Source organism: Oncorhynchus kisutch, linkage group LG5, assembly GCF_002021735.2.
Source record: "Oncorhynchus kisutch isolate 150728-3 linkage group LG5, Okis_V2, whole genome shotgun sequence".
NCBI lineage: Eukaryota > Metazoa > Chordata > Actinopteri > Salmoniformes > Salmonidae > Oncorhynchus > Oncorhynchus kisutch.
In genome coordinates, this window is record NC_034178.2 from 68,173,062 (window position 1) to 68,187,984 (window position 14,923).

The 14,923-nt window shown below is 44.2% G+C and overlaps 2 protein-coding genes across 3 annotated transcripts; one reads left to right on the plus strand and one right to left on the minus strand.

Moving 5' to 3' along the window:
- The first annotated feature begins 2,944 nt into the window (after window positions 1-2,944).
- LOC109890309 (retinol dehydrogenase 7) lies at window positions 2,945-12,160 on the plus strand. Of its 2 annotated transcripts, none has more exons than XM_020482288.2 (6): window positions 2,945-3,144; window positions 6,485-6,563; window positions 7,037-7,362; window positions 8,906-9,164; window positions 9,444-9,607; window positions 11,517-12,160. In XM_020482288.2, exons 2-6 carry the CDS (start codon window positions 6,532-6,534, stop codon window positions 11,735-11,737), a joined length of 1,002 nt encoding a protein of 333 aa, XP_020337877.2. In that variant the 5' UTR covers window positions 2,945-3,144; window positions 6,485-6,531; the 3' UTR covers window positions 11,738-12,160. The 2 variants fall into 2 exon arrangements, with proteins under 2 accessions (XP_020337877.2, XP_020337878.2); XM_020482289.2 differs by having other exon boundaries at window positions 2,946-3,144; window positions 7,040-7,362.
- On the minus strand, window positions 4,264-5,283 carry LOC109891663 (extensin-like). The gene is made up of 2 exons (XM_031823921.1): window positions 5,270-5,283; window positions 4,264-4,858 (listed from the first exon to the last, which is right to left on the minus strand). Exons 1-2 carry the CDS (start codon window positions 5,281-5,283, stop codon window positions 4,264-4,266), a joined length of 609 nt encoding a protein of 202 aa, XP_031679781.1.
- Window positions 12,161-14,923: the final 2,763 nt, after the last annotated feature.

Below are 14,923 nucleotides of genomic sequence, written 5' to 3' on the forward strand. Positions count from 1 at the left end.
CAGTCTCTTGCTCCTTGAAAACCTTTTGGATCATGTATGTTCCTCTTCAGTTAATAATTCTCATCTACTGTATGTCTTGTAGCCTGATGTTGTCTGTTTATGCTATCGTGCCAACTCATTGTTATGTCTTAACACATTGACGGCAATGGAGTTGGTAAACCCACAAACAGATCTGGGGGACTAGGCCATATGTCTTGTCCACAAGAGGAAAAATACTTGTCTGTTAACTTTTATGTTTTATTGTGATGCTTCTCTTTTCTTGAATGAAGACATCAAGTGGCGGACAAACTCTGACATTTGTATTATTGTTGGGTTGTGGAATCCAGCTAATCCAGCTACAGAACAACGTAAAGCAACGATAGAAAGATACCAGCTAATCCAGCTACAGAACAACGTAAAGCAACGATAGAAAGATACCAGTTAATCCAGCTACAGAACAACGTAAAGCAACGATAGAAAGATACCAGTTAATCCAGCTACAGAACAACGTAAAGCAACGATAGAAAGATACCAGCTAATCCAGCTACAGAACAACGTAAAGCAACGATAGAAAGATACCAGTTAATCCAGCTACAGAACAACGTAATGTTGCGTCACAAGGCATTGGAGCTCAATCACATTCTTGTTTGGTAACCACTCTCTTTCATAAATTCTGACATGACGTTTGTGTTGTTGCAATGGACAAATTGATCTAAAATACAACAAGAATCTCAACTTTAGGTGATGAGCCCAACTAACTTTTACCAGAATTTTGTCACACAACACAATGCCACAGATGTCTCAAGTTTCAGGGAGCATGCAATTGGCATGCTGACTGCAGGAATGTCCACCAGAGCTGTTTCCAGATAATCTAATGTTAATTTCTAAACCCTAAGCCGCCTCAAATGCTGTACGTTCAACCGGCCTCACAACCACAGACCACGTATATGGCGTCGCGTGTACAAGCGGTTTGCTGATGTCAATGTTGTGAACAGAGTGGTGGGGTTATGGTATGGGCAGGCGTAAGCTACGGACAACGAACACAATTGCATTTTATCGATGACAATTTGAATGCAGAGATATCCTGAGGCCCATTGTCGTGCCATTCATCTGCCACCATCAGCTCATGTTTCAGCCTGATAATGCACAGCCCCATGCCGCAAGGATCTGTACCAAATTCCTGGAAGCTGAACATATCCCAGTTCTTCCATGGCCTGCATACTCACCAGACATGTCAACCATTGAGCATGTGTGGGATGCTCTGGATCGACGTGTACGACAGCGTGTTCTAGTTTCCGCCAATATCCAGCAACTTCGCACAGCCATTGAAGAGGAGTGGGACGACATTCCACAAGCCACAATCAACAGCTAAATGTAGGTCACACCAGATACTGACTGGTTTTCTGATCCACGCCCCTTCTTTTTTTTTAAGGTATCTGCAGATGCATATCTGTATTCCTAGTCATGTGAAATCCATAGGTTAGGGCCTAATTTATTTATTTCAATTGACTGATTTCCTTGTATGAACTCCAAGTAAAATCTTTGAAATTGCTGGATGTGCGTTTTATATTTTAGTTCAGGATATATAATGGTGTGTAAAGACAGTATATGAATAGAAAAGGTGTGTACAGCACTAGTTATATAGGATGAGCCATGACTAGAATACAGTAAATGCATATGAAGTTGGTAAAACATTATGAAAGTGACCCGTGTTCAATGACTATGTACATGGGGCAGCAGTCTGGTGCAGGGTAGAGTACGGGGTTGTAGCCGATTTAGAACAGTGACTTAAGGCTAGTAGTGACTATTTAACAGTCTGATGGCCTGGAGTTAGAAGCAGTCTCTCATTCACAGCCTTGATGCACCTGTACTGTCTCCGCTTTCTAGATGGTAGCGGGGTGAACAGGCCGTGGCTCGGATGGCTGAGGTCCTTGATGATCTTCTAGATGGTAGCGGGGTGAACAGGCCGTGGCTCGGGTGGCGGAGGTCCTTGATGATCTTCTAGATGGTAGCGGGGTGAACAGGCCGTGGCTCGGGTGGCTGAGGTCCTTGATGATCTTCTAGATGGTAGCGGGGTGAACAGGCCGTGGCTCGGATGGCTGAGGTCCTTGATGATCTTCTTGGCCTTCCTGTGACACCGGGTGTTGTAGATGTCCTGGAGAACAGGCAGTGTTCCCTCTGGGATGCGTTGGGCTGACCGGGCCCTCGGTGATGCGTTGGGCTGACCGGGCCCTCGGGGATGCGTTGGGCTGACCGGGCCCTCGGGGATGCGTTGGGCTGACCGGGCCCTCGGGGATGCGTTGGGCTGACCGGGCCCTCGGTGATGCGTTGGGCTGACCGGGCCCTCGGTGATGCGTTGGGCTGACCGGGCCCTCGGTGATGCTTTGGGCTGACCGCACCCCCCTCTGGAGAGCAATGCGGTTGTGGACGGTTCTGTTGCCGTACCAGGCGGTGATACAGCCTGACAGGATGCTCTCAATTGTGCTATGTTACATACTGACAGCTACATAATGAAAGTCTAGTGGTAGATGTACATTTTCCATGGATTGGTCTTGACATCAACTAATCATTTTTTTTGTTTTTAAATCACATAAATGTATGTCCAGAATTTAGTGGTCCCTGAATGTATTACAGTTACTGGGCCCATTCCTCCTCCCCACCTACCTTTATTCCCAACACACACACAGTCCATGTACACACACATACACACACACACACACACACACACACAGTCCATGTACACACACCTACACACAGTCCATGTACACACACATACACACACACAGTCCATGTACACACACATACACACACACACACAGTCCATGTACACACACACACACACACAGTCCATGTACACACACACACACACACTGTCCATGTACACACACATACACAGTCCATGTACACACACATACACACGGTCCATATACACACACACAGTCCATGTACACACACACACAGTCCATGTACACACACATACACACAGTCCATGTTTACACACAGTTTGCAGATTGTCTTATAGGATAAACTACAGGGATAAAGCTCTTTCTCTGCCAGTAACACAGAGTGACACAACACAGGCTCCAGGGACCAAACTGTTACTGTCAGAGACGGAGAGAGAGAAGAGGAGGTAGACCTGAGCCGACAGTAAACCACTGATAACAGGTAGGTTGGCATTTTCATTTCAGGGATAAGGTAGGTTGGCAGTTTATTTCTAACATAATCATCAGATAATTAAAACTGAATTACATTGAATGCATTTTTGAAGTGATTCATGTAAATTGCTAATCAATCTTTCAAACTTTAAAGTAATTGTTAGATATGTACAAGGTGACATAGCTGGTTCTGGTGCATGACGTGTCCATTGTAATATATGATTATTTATTATTGAGTTATTTACATAAATGTTAAGCTCTAAATGGACCCAGGCTTTCTAAGTGTTTGCACTGATTTGCAAATGTTATTATCCAGAGGGGAAGTGAGTAAATAAGGACAGTTTCATATGCTCAGCTTTGTCATGTGGCTCGGCGATATGGCCTAAAAGTTCTTATCTCCATTTGTTGTTGTTGTTGTTATGCCATCTCTAAATAAGCTTTGTTTGTACAATTAAACAATCAGCAATAATCTAATGAATTCAGGGTTTGTAAAATGTATACATAGGCTAAATATAAGCCTTCCACAACCATAAGACCTACTAACAATTACAAATAGTTTTAAACTTTTTTTTTGTTTTTTTGCAATAATCACAGATCTGACTTTCAAGACTGTTTATGAAAATAACCTATTTGTTACAAACACAGCCAGAACCATGCATAATGCACATACGCTAATAATGACTAACTTCTTAAAGCAGGCGTTTATATAGAAAAGGTCTCCTAAACAATCATCTCAAGCACAAGCCCACGTGCTAGTGAGTAGCCAGCTCATCTTTATTTCCCGACTTGGATCTATCTGCTAGCTAACAAGGGAGAATAGTTGAATTGTTATGAACACACCCTTCTGTCTGTCTCCAACTAAAATGCTGCTAGCAGTACGTGGTACCTCAATGCCGCGAGCAACAAACTTAGCATTACTTTTCCAGAATCAATGTTCATTGATACTCTCGTTTTAGTAGTGTCTGCTCTGCTCTCAATCTGAGGAGTTGAGATATAAAAAGGGTATCGGTAGAAAGATTGACAGTACAATAATGTCTCACTGTGTCTTGTTGTCCATATGACCGATTTCTGTTGGACCAAACCTCAAATGCAAATAGCGAGTTGAAACCATTTGTCAGAGAGGAAGATGTCATCTCTCATCGGGGAGGGGCTTGGTGTGAGTGGCATGGGGCGGGGCCTGGTGTGTGTGGCTTGGTGTGAGTAGCAGGGGTAGGGGCTTGGTGTGAGTAGCAGGGGTAGGGGCTTGGTGTGAGTAGCAGGGGTAGGGGGTTGGTGTGAGTAGCAGGGGTAGGGGGTTGGTGTGAGTAGCAGGGGTAGGGGGTTGGTGTGAGTAGCAGGGGTAGGGGGTTGGTGTGAGTAGCAGGGGTAGGGGCTTGGTGTGAGTAGCAGGGGTAGGGGCTTGGTGTGAGTAGCAGGGGTAGGGGCTTGGTGTGAGTAGCAGGGGTAGGGGCTTGGTGTGAGTAGCAGGGGTAGGGGCTTGGTGTGAGTAGCAGGGGTAGGGGCTTGGTGTGAGTAGCAGGGGTAGGGGCTTGGTGTGAGTAGCAGGGGTAGGGGCTTGGTGTGAGTAGCAGGGGTAGGGGCTTGGTGTGAGTAGCAGGGGTAGGGGCTTGGTGTGTGTGGCATTGGGAGGGGCTTGGTGTGTGTGGCAGGGGGCGGGGCCTGGTGTGTGTGGCTTGGTGTGAGTAGCAGGGGTAGGGGCTTGGTGTGAGTAGCAGGGGTAGGGGCTTGGTGTGAGTAGCAGGGGTAGGGGCTTGGTGTGAGTGGCAGGGGTAGGGGCTTGGTGTGAGTGGCAGGGGTAGGGGCTTGGTGTGAGTGGCAGGGGTAGGGGCTTGGTGTGAGTAGCAGGGGTAGGGGCTTGGGGGGGGAGGAGGTGAAGGTGCTCACAGGAGATGAGACCAAAAAGACCATGCAATTACATTACTGATAAATACTTTGAGGGAAGAAATGTACCTGCTAATATTGTGATATGGGGCGGCAGGGTAGCCTAGTGGTTAGAGCATTGGACTAGTAACCGAAAGGTTGCAAGTTCAAATCCCCGAGCTGACAAGGTACAAATCTGTCGTTCTGCCCCTGAACAGGCAGTTAACGCACAGTAGGCCGTCATTGAAAATAAGAATTTGTTCTTTGTATCTCACTGTCCCCTCGCCATCACACTAGTTACTGTCCCCTCGCCATCACACTAGTTACTGTCCCCTCGCCATCAGAGATGTGATGATTGAAATCGGTCTGCCTATGTGATGTACATTTAATGAGTGATTTTATGTCTAACATACTGTAGTTACAGGTGTCCCAGGCAATATCCCCTCCTACAGGTGTTCTTATTGGTGTGTTTGTGTGACTGTCTGTACCCCCGAAATCCTCCTTGGTCCGCCGTGCACCTTGCTTACATACAGTATGTCCCTTTCTTCCGTGTGATCCCAGGATGTCCCAATCTATTCCACCCAAGGCTTAATAAGTCTGCCGGGAGGCTAATAGGTTTTGAGAGGCTTAAATAGCTTGAAGAGAGGCAATGGGTTTTTGCTACAAAACAATCAAAACCCTGCCTTAAACCCCTATCCTCGTTCCAGTGCCTCTTTGTTTCATAAGATCTATAAGAGCCTTATCCCAAGACTACTCGTGTGCTCTGAAGAAAACAACTGCCCATATTATGCATATCATTCTTTAAATACCTCACTGGAAAGCCCAAAAACACGTGTTTTAAGATGTCAGATTCAACTGATCCTTGTCAAAATAGGCCATCTGGTAAAGTGTATTCCAGATTCCACTGAGTTGTTATTTTGGGGGCTTTCACTGGATGTTTGGGTTTTAGTCCATTTTCTTTGAAGGATAAAATTATGAAAATGTTCCAATGATTTACAATGATTTGTAAAGTCTTCTGTTGTCATGATGAAAAATAAAACTTTAGCCAAGTGTCAGTTCACTGATAACATTTGAGATAATGTCTGAGTTCCCCAGGTTTGTTTGCCTTTTTTTGGATTCTCCATGATGTTCTCCCGTTTGTGTCCCAAATTGCACCCTATTCCCTTTATAGTGCACTAGTTTTAACCAGAGTCATATGGCCCCTGGTCAACAGTAGCGCACTATATAGGGTGCCATTTGGGACACAAACAAGGTCCGGGGGAGGGTCGCCGCAACGTCATGGAGAATCCAAAAAAGGCAAACAAACATGTATCTGGCAATAACCACTTTAGTGAATATTTACATAAATAAGCACAGAGATATAGGAGCTGATCGGCATACAATGTTACAAGAGGACATGTAGACTACAGTGACAGGATTGACTGAACGACTTGCTCAGGTAGCGTTGACAACATTTTGTAATGTGTGTTATTTTCTAACACTTCCTGCAGGGATTAATTTTTCTACACCTCCATAAAATCCTCTCCCAGACCTCATCATGGATATTGATTCTGTGTACCAGTATTTAGGGTAAGATTTAATCATTCCATTTAACTCCTAGGATGTTCTTTTGGAAATAAGCCTATGTAAACCCGCATGAAAACACCCACTCACTTTTCAATCAATGTCATAAGAATGTCAAAGTATCTGTATGAAATTCTATCAATGTCATATTTCAACATAACTGATGGTGAACATCCATTTATTTTATTATTTTGCATTTGCAAAAAAACAGCCTTCTACGTACAGTTTTCTGTCTAATTTCAACCTAGATTTCAAGCACAAACCAACGATTCAGGGACTTCAAGGTTTGGTTGGCTTCAAGTGGATTTCATCTTTGTTGACAACTCAATCAAATACCAACCAAACATAGATGTTGATTGGATGTTAATGTAAGGTCTTTGCCCGGTGTGATGCTAAAGAAAAACATGACATCGGGCAAAATTTTTTATCAACATCATATTTCACCCTACAACCTCTCACTGTGCTCTCCTCTTCCCCAGTAGGGATAATCTATGGCTGTATGGCATTTCTACCTTCGTGGTTCTGTGGACGCTAGGCTGGCTGTACAGAGACAGTCTGGAGATAGAGGATATCAAGGAGAAGTATGTGTTTGTGACGGGCTGTGACTCTGGCTTCGGGAACTTGCTCTGTAAGAGGCTAGACCGACGGGGGTTCAGGGTGATAGCTGGGTGTCTCACAGACAAAGGGGCTGATGATCTGAACAGGGCGACTGGGCCGTACCTGAAGACGGTTCTCCTAGACGTGACGAGCACCTCCAGTATACAGAAAGCTATGGAGTACACCAAGCAGGAGGTTGGAGATAACGGTGAGAAACCATCTGGAGTGGGGTTTATGTTACTCACTGCTAGGGCCAGGAGTTTTTTCCAACTATATTCCTGACTAGTAACTCTGTTTCCTAGCTGTAACCTATCCTGGTCTGGTCAGAGAGGCCTGTTTCCTAGCTGTAACCTATCCAGGTCTGGTCAGAGAGGCCTGTTTCCTAGCTGTAACCTATCCAGGTCTGGTCAGAGAGGCCTGTTTCCTAGCTGTAACCTATCCAGGTCTGGTCAGAGAGGCCTGTTTCCTAGCTGTAACCTATCCTGGTCTGGTCAGAGAGGCCTGTTTCCTAGCTGTAACCTATCCTGGTCTGGTCAGAGAGGCCTGTTTCCTAGCTGTAACCTATCCTGGTCTGGTCAGAGAGGCCTGTTTCCTAGCTGTAACCTATCCTGGTCTGGTCAGAGAGGCCTGTTTCCTAGCTGTAACCTATCCTGGTCTGGTCAGAGAGGCCTGTTTCCTAGCTGTAACCTATCCTGGTCTGGTCAGAGAGGCCCTAGCTGTAACCTATCCTGGTCTGGTCAGAGAGGCCCTAGCTGTAACCTATCCTGGTCTGGTCAGAGAGGCCTGTTTCCTAGCTGTAACCTATCCAGGTCTGGTCAGAGAGGCCCTAGCTGTAACCTATCCAGGTCTGGTCAGAGAGGCCTGTTTCCTAGCTGTAACCTATCCTGGTCTGGTCAGAGAGGCCTGTTTCCTAGCTGTAACCTATCCTGGTCTGGTCAGAGAGGCCCTAGCTGTAACCTATCCAGGTCTGGTCAGAGAGGCCTGTTTCCTAGCTGTAACCTATCCTGGTCTGGTCAGAGAGGCCTGTTTCCTAGCTGTAACCTATCCTGGTCTGGTCAGAGAGGCCTGTTTCCTAGCTGTAACCTATCCTGGTCTGGTCAGAGAGGCCTGTTTCCTAGCTGTAACCTATCCTGGTCTGGTCAGAGAGGCCCTAGCTGTAACCTATCCTGGTCTGGTCAGAGAGGCCTGTTTCCTAGCTGTAACCTATCCAGGTCTGGTCAGAGAGGCCCTAGCTGTAACCTATCCAGGTCTGGTCAGAGAGGCCTGTTTCCTAGCTGTAACCTATCCTGGTCTGGTCAGAGAGGCCTGTTTCCTAGCTGTAACCTATCCTGGTCTGGTCAGAGAGGCCCTAGCTGTAACCTATCCAGGTCTGGTCAGAGAGGCCTGTTTCCTAGCTGTAACCTATCCTGGTCTGGTCAGAGAGGCCTGTTTCCTAGCTGTAACCTATCCTGGTCTGGTCAGAGAGGCCTGTTTCCTAGCTGTAACCTATCCTGGTCTGGTCAGAGAGGCCTGTTTCCTAGCTGTAACCTATCCTGGTCTGGTCAGAGAGGCCTGTTTCCTAGCTGTAACCTATCCTGGTCTGGTCAGAGAGGCCTGTTTCCTAGCTGTAACCATGACTCAAACAGCAGTTGTGTCAAATAAAACAGATGCATGTGACTTGAAATACACAGTGAATCCAAAGCTGAAAACATTTCTGACTAAATAATAACGATATCTTCATATTTCTCTCTCTCGTCCTCCCCCTCTCCCAGGACTGTGGGGTATCGTGAACAACGCGGGGCGGTCCCTGCCCATGGGTCCCACAGAGTGGATGAGGATGGAGGACTATACCAGTACCCTGAAGGTCAACATGACGGGGGTGATAGAGATGACCCTCACCTTCCTGCCCCTCATCAAACAGGCCCATGGGAGGATTGTCAACGTGGCCTCAGTGCTGGGTAGGGTGGCGGCTAACGGTGGGGGATACTGCATCTCTAAGTTCGCTGTGGAGTCCTTCTCAGACTGCCTCAGGTAGGCTACTATAGTTTGTTTGGATCTTTGTAAGCCCACAATGCAGGCTAATTATTCCAGGTACTATCACAACAACATATAGTAGTCATCACGAAGCTCAATTCAACCAAACCCGTATTGTGGTATATACCTGTCATAGATTCTTATAGTCTGCTTTAATCTACTGTATTTCACTGGCCTACAATATTCAATAATACAAAATTATACAATGTTAAAGAGCAACATAGTGTTTTTAGAGAATGTATGCCAACCAAGCATTGATGTCTACATTTTCCAAAGGAGGGATATCCACTACTTTGGGATCAAGGTGTGCATCATTGAACCAGGTTTCTTTAAGACAGCGGTTACCAGTCTGGATCCCATTGAGAGAGAGCTGCATCGCCTGTGGAACCAGCTCACACCTGAAGTAAAGGCCAGCTACGGAGACAAATACCTGGATAAGTGTAAGCAGCAGTAGAAGTGGTAGTGGTGGTAGTAGCAGCAGCAGTAGTAGTAGTAGTGGTGGTAGTAGTAGTAGCAGTAGTGGTGGTGGTAGTAGTAGTAGCAGTAGTAGTAGTGGTGGTAGTAGTAGTAGCAGCAGCAGTAGTAGTAGTAGCAGCAGCAGTAGTAGTAGCAGTAGTAGTAGTAGCAGTAGAAGTGGTAGTGGTGGTAGTAGCAGCAGTAGAAGTGGTAGTGGTGGTAGTAGCAGCAGTAGAAGTGGCGGTAGTAGTAGTAGAAGTGGTAGTGGTGGTAGTAGCAGCAGTAGAAGTGGCGGTAGTAGTAGTAGTAGTAGTGGTGCTAGTAGCAGCAGTAGAAGTGGTAGTAGCAGCAGTAGAAGTGGTGGTAGTAGCAGTAGAAGTGGTGGTAGTAGAAGTGGTAGTGGTGGTAGTAGCAGCAGTAGAAGTGGTGGTAGTAGTAGTAGTGGTGCTAGTAGCAGCAGTAGAAGTGGTAGTAGCAGCAGTAGAAGTGGTGGTAGTAGCAGTAGAAGTGGTGGTGGTAGTAGCAGCAGTAGAAGTGGTGGTAGTAGTAGTAGAAGTGGTAGTGGTGGTAGTAGCAGCAGTAGAAGTGGTAGTAGCAGCAGTAGAAGTGGTGGTAGTAGTAGTAGAAGTGGTAGTGGTGGTAGTAGCAGCAGTAGAAGTGGTGGTAGTAGCAGTAGAAGTGGTAGTGGTGGTAGTAGCAGTAGTAGTGGTGGTAGTAGCAGTAGAAGTGGTGGTAGTAGCAGTAGAAGTGGTAGTGGTGGTAGTAGCAGTGGTAGTGGTGGTAGTAGCAGTGGTAGTGGTGGTAGTAGCAGTGGTAGTGGTGGTAGTAGCAGTAGAAGTGGTGGTAGTAGCAGTAGAAGTGGTAGTGGTGGTAGTAGCAGTAGTGGTGGTAGTAGCAGTAGAAGTGGTGGTAGTAGCAGCAGTAGAAGTGGTGGTAGCAGTAGAAGTGATAGTGGTGGTAGTAGAAGTGGTAGTAGCAGTAGAAGTGGTGGTAGTAGCAGTAGAAGTGGTAGTGGTGGTAGTAGCAGTAGAAGTGGTTGTGGTGGTGGTAGTAGCAGTAGAAGTGGTGGTGGTGGTAGTAGCAGTAGAAGTGGTATTGGTGGTAGTAGCAGTAGAAGTGGTAGAAGTGGTAGTGGTGGTAGTAGCAGTAGAAGTGGTAGTGGTGGTAGTAGCAGTAGAAGTGGTAGTAGTAGTAGCAGTAGAAGGTCATCTGTCGGATGAGACGTTGGAATAAACCACGGTCCTGTCCTTCACACACAGGGTTAAAACCAGGGGTTGGAACCGGTTCAGGGAACAGAACCCCATTTTGGGGGGAGGAACCAAATCAGAACTGGGGACGAAAGTTCTCTATACTGTTATGGAACAGAACAATTATTTAAAAGCATGGGAACCAGTTAATGTTCTTTGATAATAATAAAAAAAAATTGGGGGGGGGGTTATATTTGAAAGTAATGTCAAGCTAAATGTAAAAAAAAATGTTTAAAGATTTCAGGAGGTTTAAAAAAAAAAGAACAGAAAATAACAATAGAAACGGGTCCAGAACTTTATTTTACTGGTCGGAACAGTGGAATGGCATGAACAAAAATTATAGTTCTGTTCAGAACGAAACGATTGGAAAATAATTTGTTCTCTAGTCTTGTTTAAGTGTCAATGGAATTTTCTGCGAAATCTCATTAGTAGAAAATCCCATCGACATTTGTTTCAAGACTATACGTAGTATTACCATCCTGGCTATCATGCTACATCCAGCTTATCATCCAATTGGTTTCTGGCTTCAACTCCTCTTCACTTTTCTTTTCTCCTCTGCTCTCCTCTCTCCTCTGTAGTCCTCCCATTGGCCATACAAATTCCTAACAGTTTTAACAATATCCTCTTCCTCCCCCAACCGATCCAGACATCCAGATACAAAGGTTGATCATGAATGCATCTTGTGACTCTGACCTGAGTAAAGTGACTAACTGCATGGAGCATGCCTTGATGTCTTCCTACCCCCGAACCCGCTACAGTGCCGGCTGGGACGCCAAGTTTGGATGGATCCCTCTCTCTTACATGCCATCCTGTGTCATCGATATTGGGCTGAAACTGGTGATGCCACGTCCTGCTAAGAGTGTGTAGAGTTGCATTTAAAATAGTTAATACGATACAATACATAATGCAATACAATCCTATACTAAACAATAAAAAAAACAGTATATTGTTTTGAGTTTAAACATACAGAATGTAGAGTAGTCTACACAATTTTACCTGAAACTTAATTCAATGCATTTCTTTCCAGGCCTACTGTCTGTGTTTTGAAGCTAGATTATATCCTAGAGTTATGAAAGAAAACAACATGGAATATTTGAATAGTTATCTTTGGGAACCTACTGTGCCTTTTTTTTGTCACCATTATTTATGTTGCTTAATTTCAAGCAATATTTAAAGTTTTACAGGCAAAAGCTTTATTACCTAGAACAAGCAGTTTGAACAAGGCTGAAAGAACTGATGTCTATTATATGAACACAAATAATAAAATGAGACCAATTCATGATTTTTAAAGCTCATCGTCTCATTGTCAGCCTGTTAGGATTTCTCCCTACTGTGAGTAGGTCAAAGTATTTCAAAACACAGCCTATAGGAACCATATCGGGGCGGCAGGGTAGCCTAGTGGTTAGAGCGTTGGACTAGTAACCGGAAGGTTGCAAGTTCAAACCCCCGAGCTGACAAGGTACAAATCTGTCGTTCTGCCCCTGAACAGGCAGTTAACCCACTGTTCCTAGGCCGTCATTGAAAATAAGAATTAGTTCTTAACTGACTTGCCTAGTTAAATAAAGGTAAAAAAATATATATAATAATATTGGTCTGTTGATTTCACCAAACAGTTCATCGTACAGTATGTCTGCTCTGCTCTGTAGCCTCTGCTTAAATCGGTTCATTATAAACAAAGTGACATGTTGGTTAATGGTTACATGATGCAGATACTTGAGTATTTGAATACATTATATATTTGGCATCAAACCTTGTGTTTGTCATCTGCCAGAATATGCCATGTCTTCAAGCTTGATTGTACAGTACTTTCCCATTGGTCGCTGTGCTGACTGAACTGGAGTGTGTACCTCGTACATTTTTCAATCACCCACATGGGAGCAGTATGTCCTACAAACCAATTAGTAGATGGGAGAGGCAGGACTTGCAGCTCAACAAGCATCTAAAATAGAACCACAGTTAATGGATATACTTACAAGATACCCGTCGCTCCGCCCTAACAATGGGAGTCGTATCTGCATGCTGTCCACACTGTCTAGCTGCCTATCATTTCTCTGGATTGGTGCATACATCTCCTTATTGTATTCATCATTTGAATATTCGGTGAGGGTTGGGGCGGCAGGGTAGGTTAGAGCGTTGGACTAGTAACTGTAAGGTTGCAAGTTCAAAACCCCCGAAATGACAAGGTACAAATCTGTTGTTCTGCCCCTGAACAGGCAGTTAACCCACTATTCCTAGGCCGTCATTGAAAATAAGAATTAGTTCTTAACTGACTTGCCTAGTTAAATAAAGGTCAAATAAAAAAAATTACAATTTAAACGACAACTGCCTGTCTTCAATGGAGAGAGAGACTAGAAGTCTTATATTAGTAAACTTTTTTATTTAACCTTTATTTAACCAAACTCGTAACAACTTAAACATTACGAAACTTCTATTGGCTTAAAACAACCTCCAGTAGCAAATATATATATTTTTGAATGACCAAATTTGACACACATTGACCTCCATACAAAAAGTCCTTGCCTTAGTGGGCGAAACAACGAAATAACGCCACCTGCTGGATGGAGACATATTTCCCGCCGAATTGCGCCACTCTTCCTCAGTGACAGAACAAGTTGTACTTTAGCGTCTGTCAATACGAACCACGTTGAAGCTCGCTAGCAGTTTGGATGAAATGAGTGAATAACATGTACGTGTAAATTAGTAATGGGAAGTTCGGCTCTTTTTAATAACTCAGATCTGTTCGACTCCTTCAGTAAAAATAACGAATATTCTGATTGACTAATTTCGTTCATTTGAGTCAGTAATGTCAAAAGCATGCAGACTTGTATGTTTTTGGTTCTACAAAGCTGCGTCCATAATTTATTATTGCAACATGCGATCAATTACCAGTTCTAAACATGTATTTTTCTTCTCTATGATATTATTGCTGTCTGCAGTGCAACTTGATCTATTGTACGGATGTTTTTGTCGGAGCAGGTCTCTGGAGCCATGAGCCAGAGAGCGTATTAAATCCTGCTGTATAGTCACTGCGGTCAGCAGGTCAGACGAACGACAAAATGAACGAGTCACTCAGGAAAAAAATTATTCATCACTCTCGATTTAGTAAAATGAGTCGTTCAAAAATACAAAATCTTTCGCGAACAGCACAGCACGCAACGCGGTTTGGTCCACAGGTGCAGAGCGCTTGATTTCCCCGTTTTGACTACCTGTTTAAGAGCGTAGTCAAAACTACAAATGTCTGAGTATTCTATGCAAAACAAATAACACATTTAGCTCTATCAGTTACATTATCTACATGACCTAATAATCCTCAGTTTACAATTGGCTCATTCATCCCCCTCCTCTCCCCTGTAACTATTCCCCAGGTCGTTGCTGTAAATGACAACGTGTTCTCAGTCAACTTACCTGGTAAAATAACGAATAAATAAAAAACAAAACAAATGATCAGCATTTGCCGATGTAACGTTACTGTTGGCGGATAATGTGTTCACTTTACAAGCTACCGGTAGAAACGTTGTACAGTTGGCTTAACAGTGGTAAGTAGACCTAATGCACTTTTTCTACAATCAACGTAGGCCTACCTAGCGAAGTTAGCTAACGTTTTCTCCCTTTCAACATTGATTTTAGTAGCATTTAAGAATTGCTGCAGACATACATGATAGGCTACATTGACTGATGGACCACGTCTAATTTGCTTGATAGTTAGCTAGCTAATAATAGATCACGTTAACAAGATAACTTTCAGGGTATAAACTAGATGGCTATATCCAGATATTGTTTGATTTGCTTTCCATATACTGTAGTGGTGATGACCGTAGTCCAACTGACAACTTTACCAGGAGGACTTACCAATGTCAAGCTCTTTCTGAAAGCCTAATATCCGATGAAGCAAGATGAATTACACATATTGTTTGCTTAGCGTTACATGCCAAATGGAAAAAATGATCAGTTGAAGTTTACATATCATGAAAAGCATGCAGTTATTTGCTGTATAACTCAGATGATAGAGCTAAATGAGGAATAATCTGAAATATCTAGTTCTGACTATGTTCT

What these genes read in the sequence shown, in the direction of transcription:
- LOC109890309 (XM_020482288.2), top strand. Translation starts at nt 6,532, where the DNA reads ATGGATATTGATTCTGTGTACCAGTATTTAGG. An exon ending in TCTGTGTACCAGTATTTAGG is followed by an intron (nt 6,564 to 7,036) that starts GTAAGATTTAAT and finishes CCTCTTCCCCAG; the next exon opens with TAGGGATAATCTATGGCTGT. An exon ending in GCAGGAGGTTGGAGATAACG is followed by an intron (nt 7,363 to 8,905) that starts GTGAGAAACCAT and finishes CCCCTCTCCCAG; the next exon opens with GACTGTGGGGTATCGTGAAC.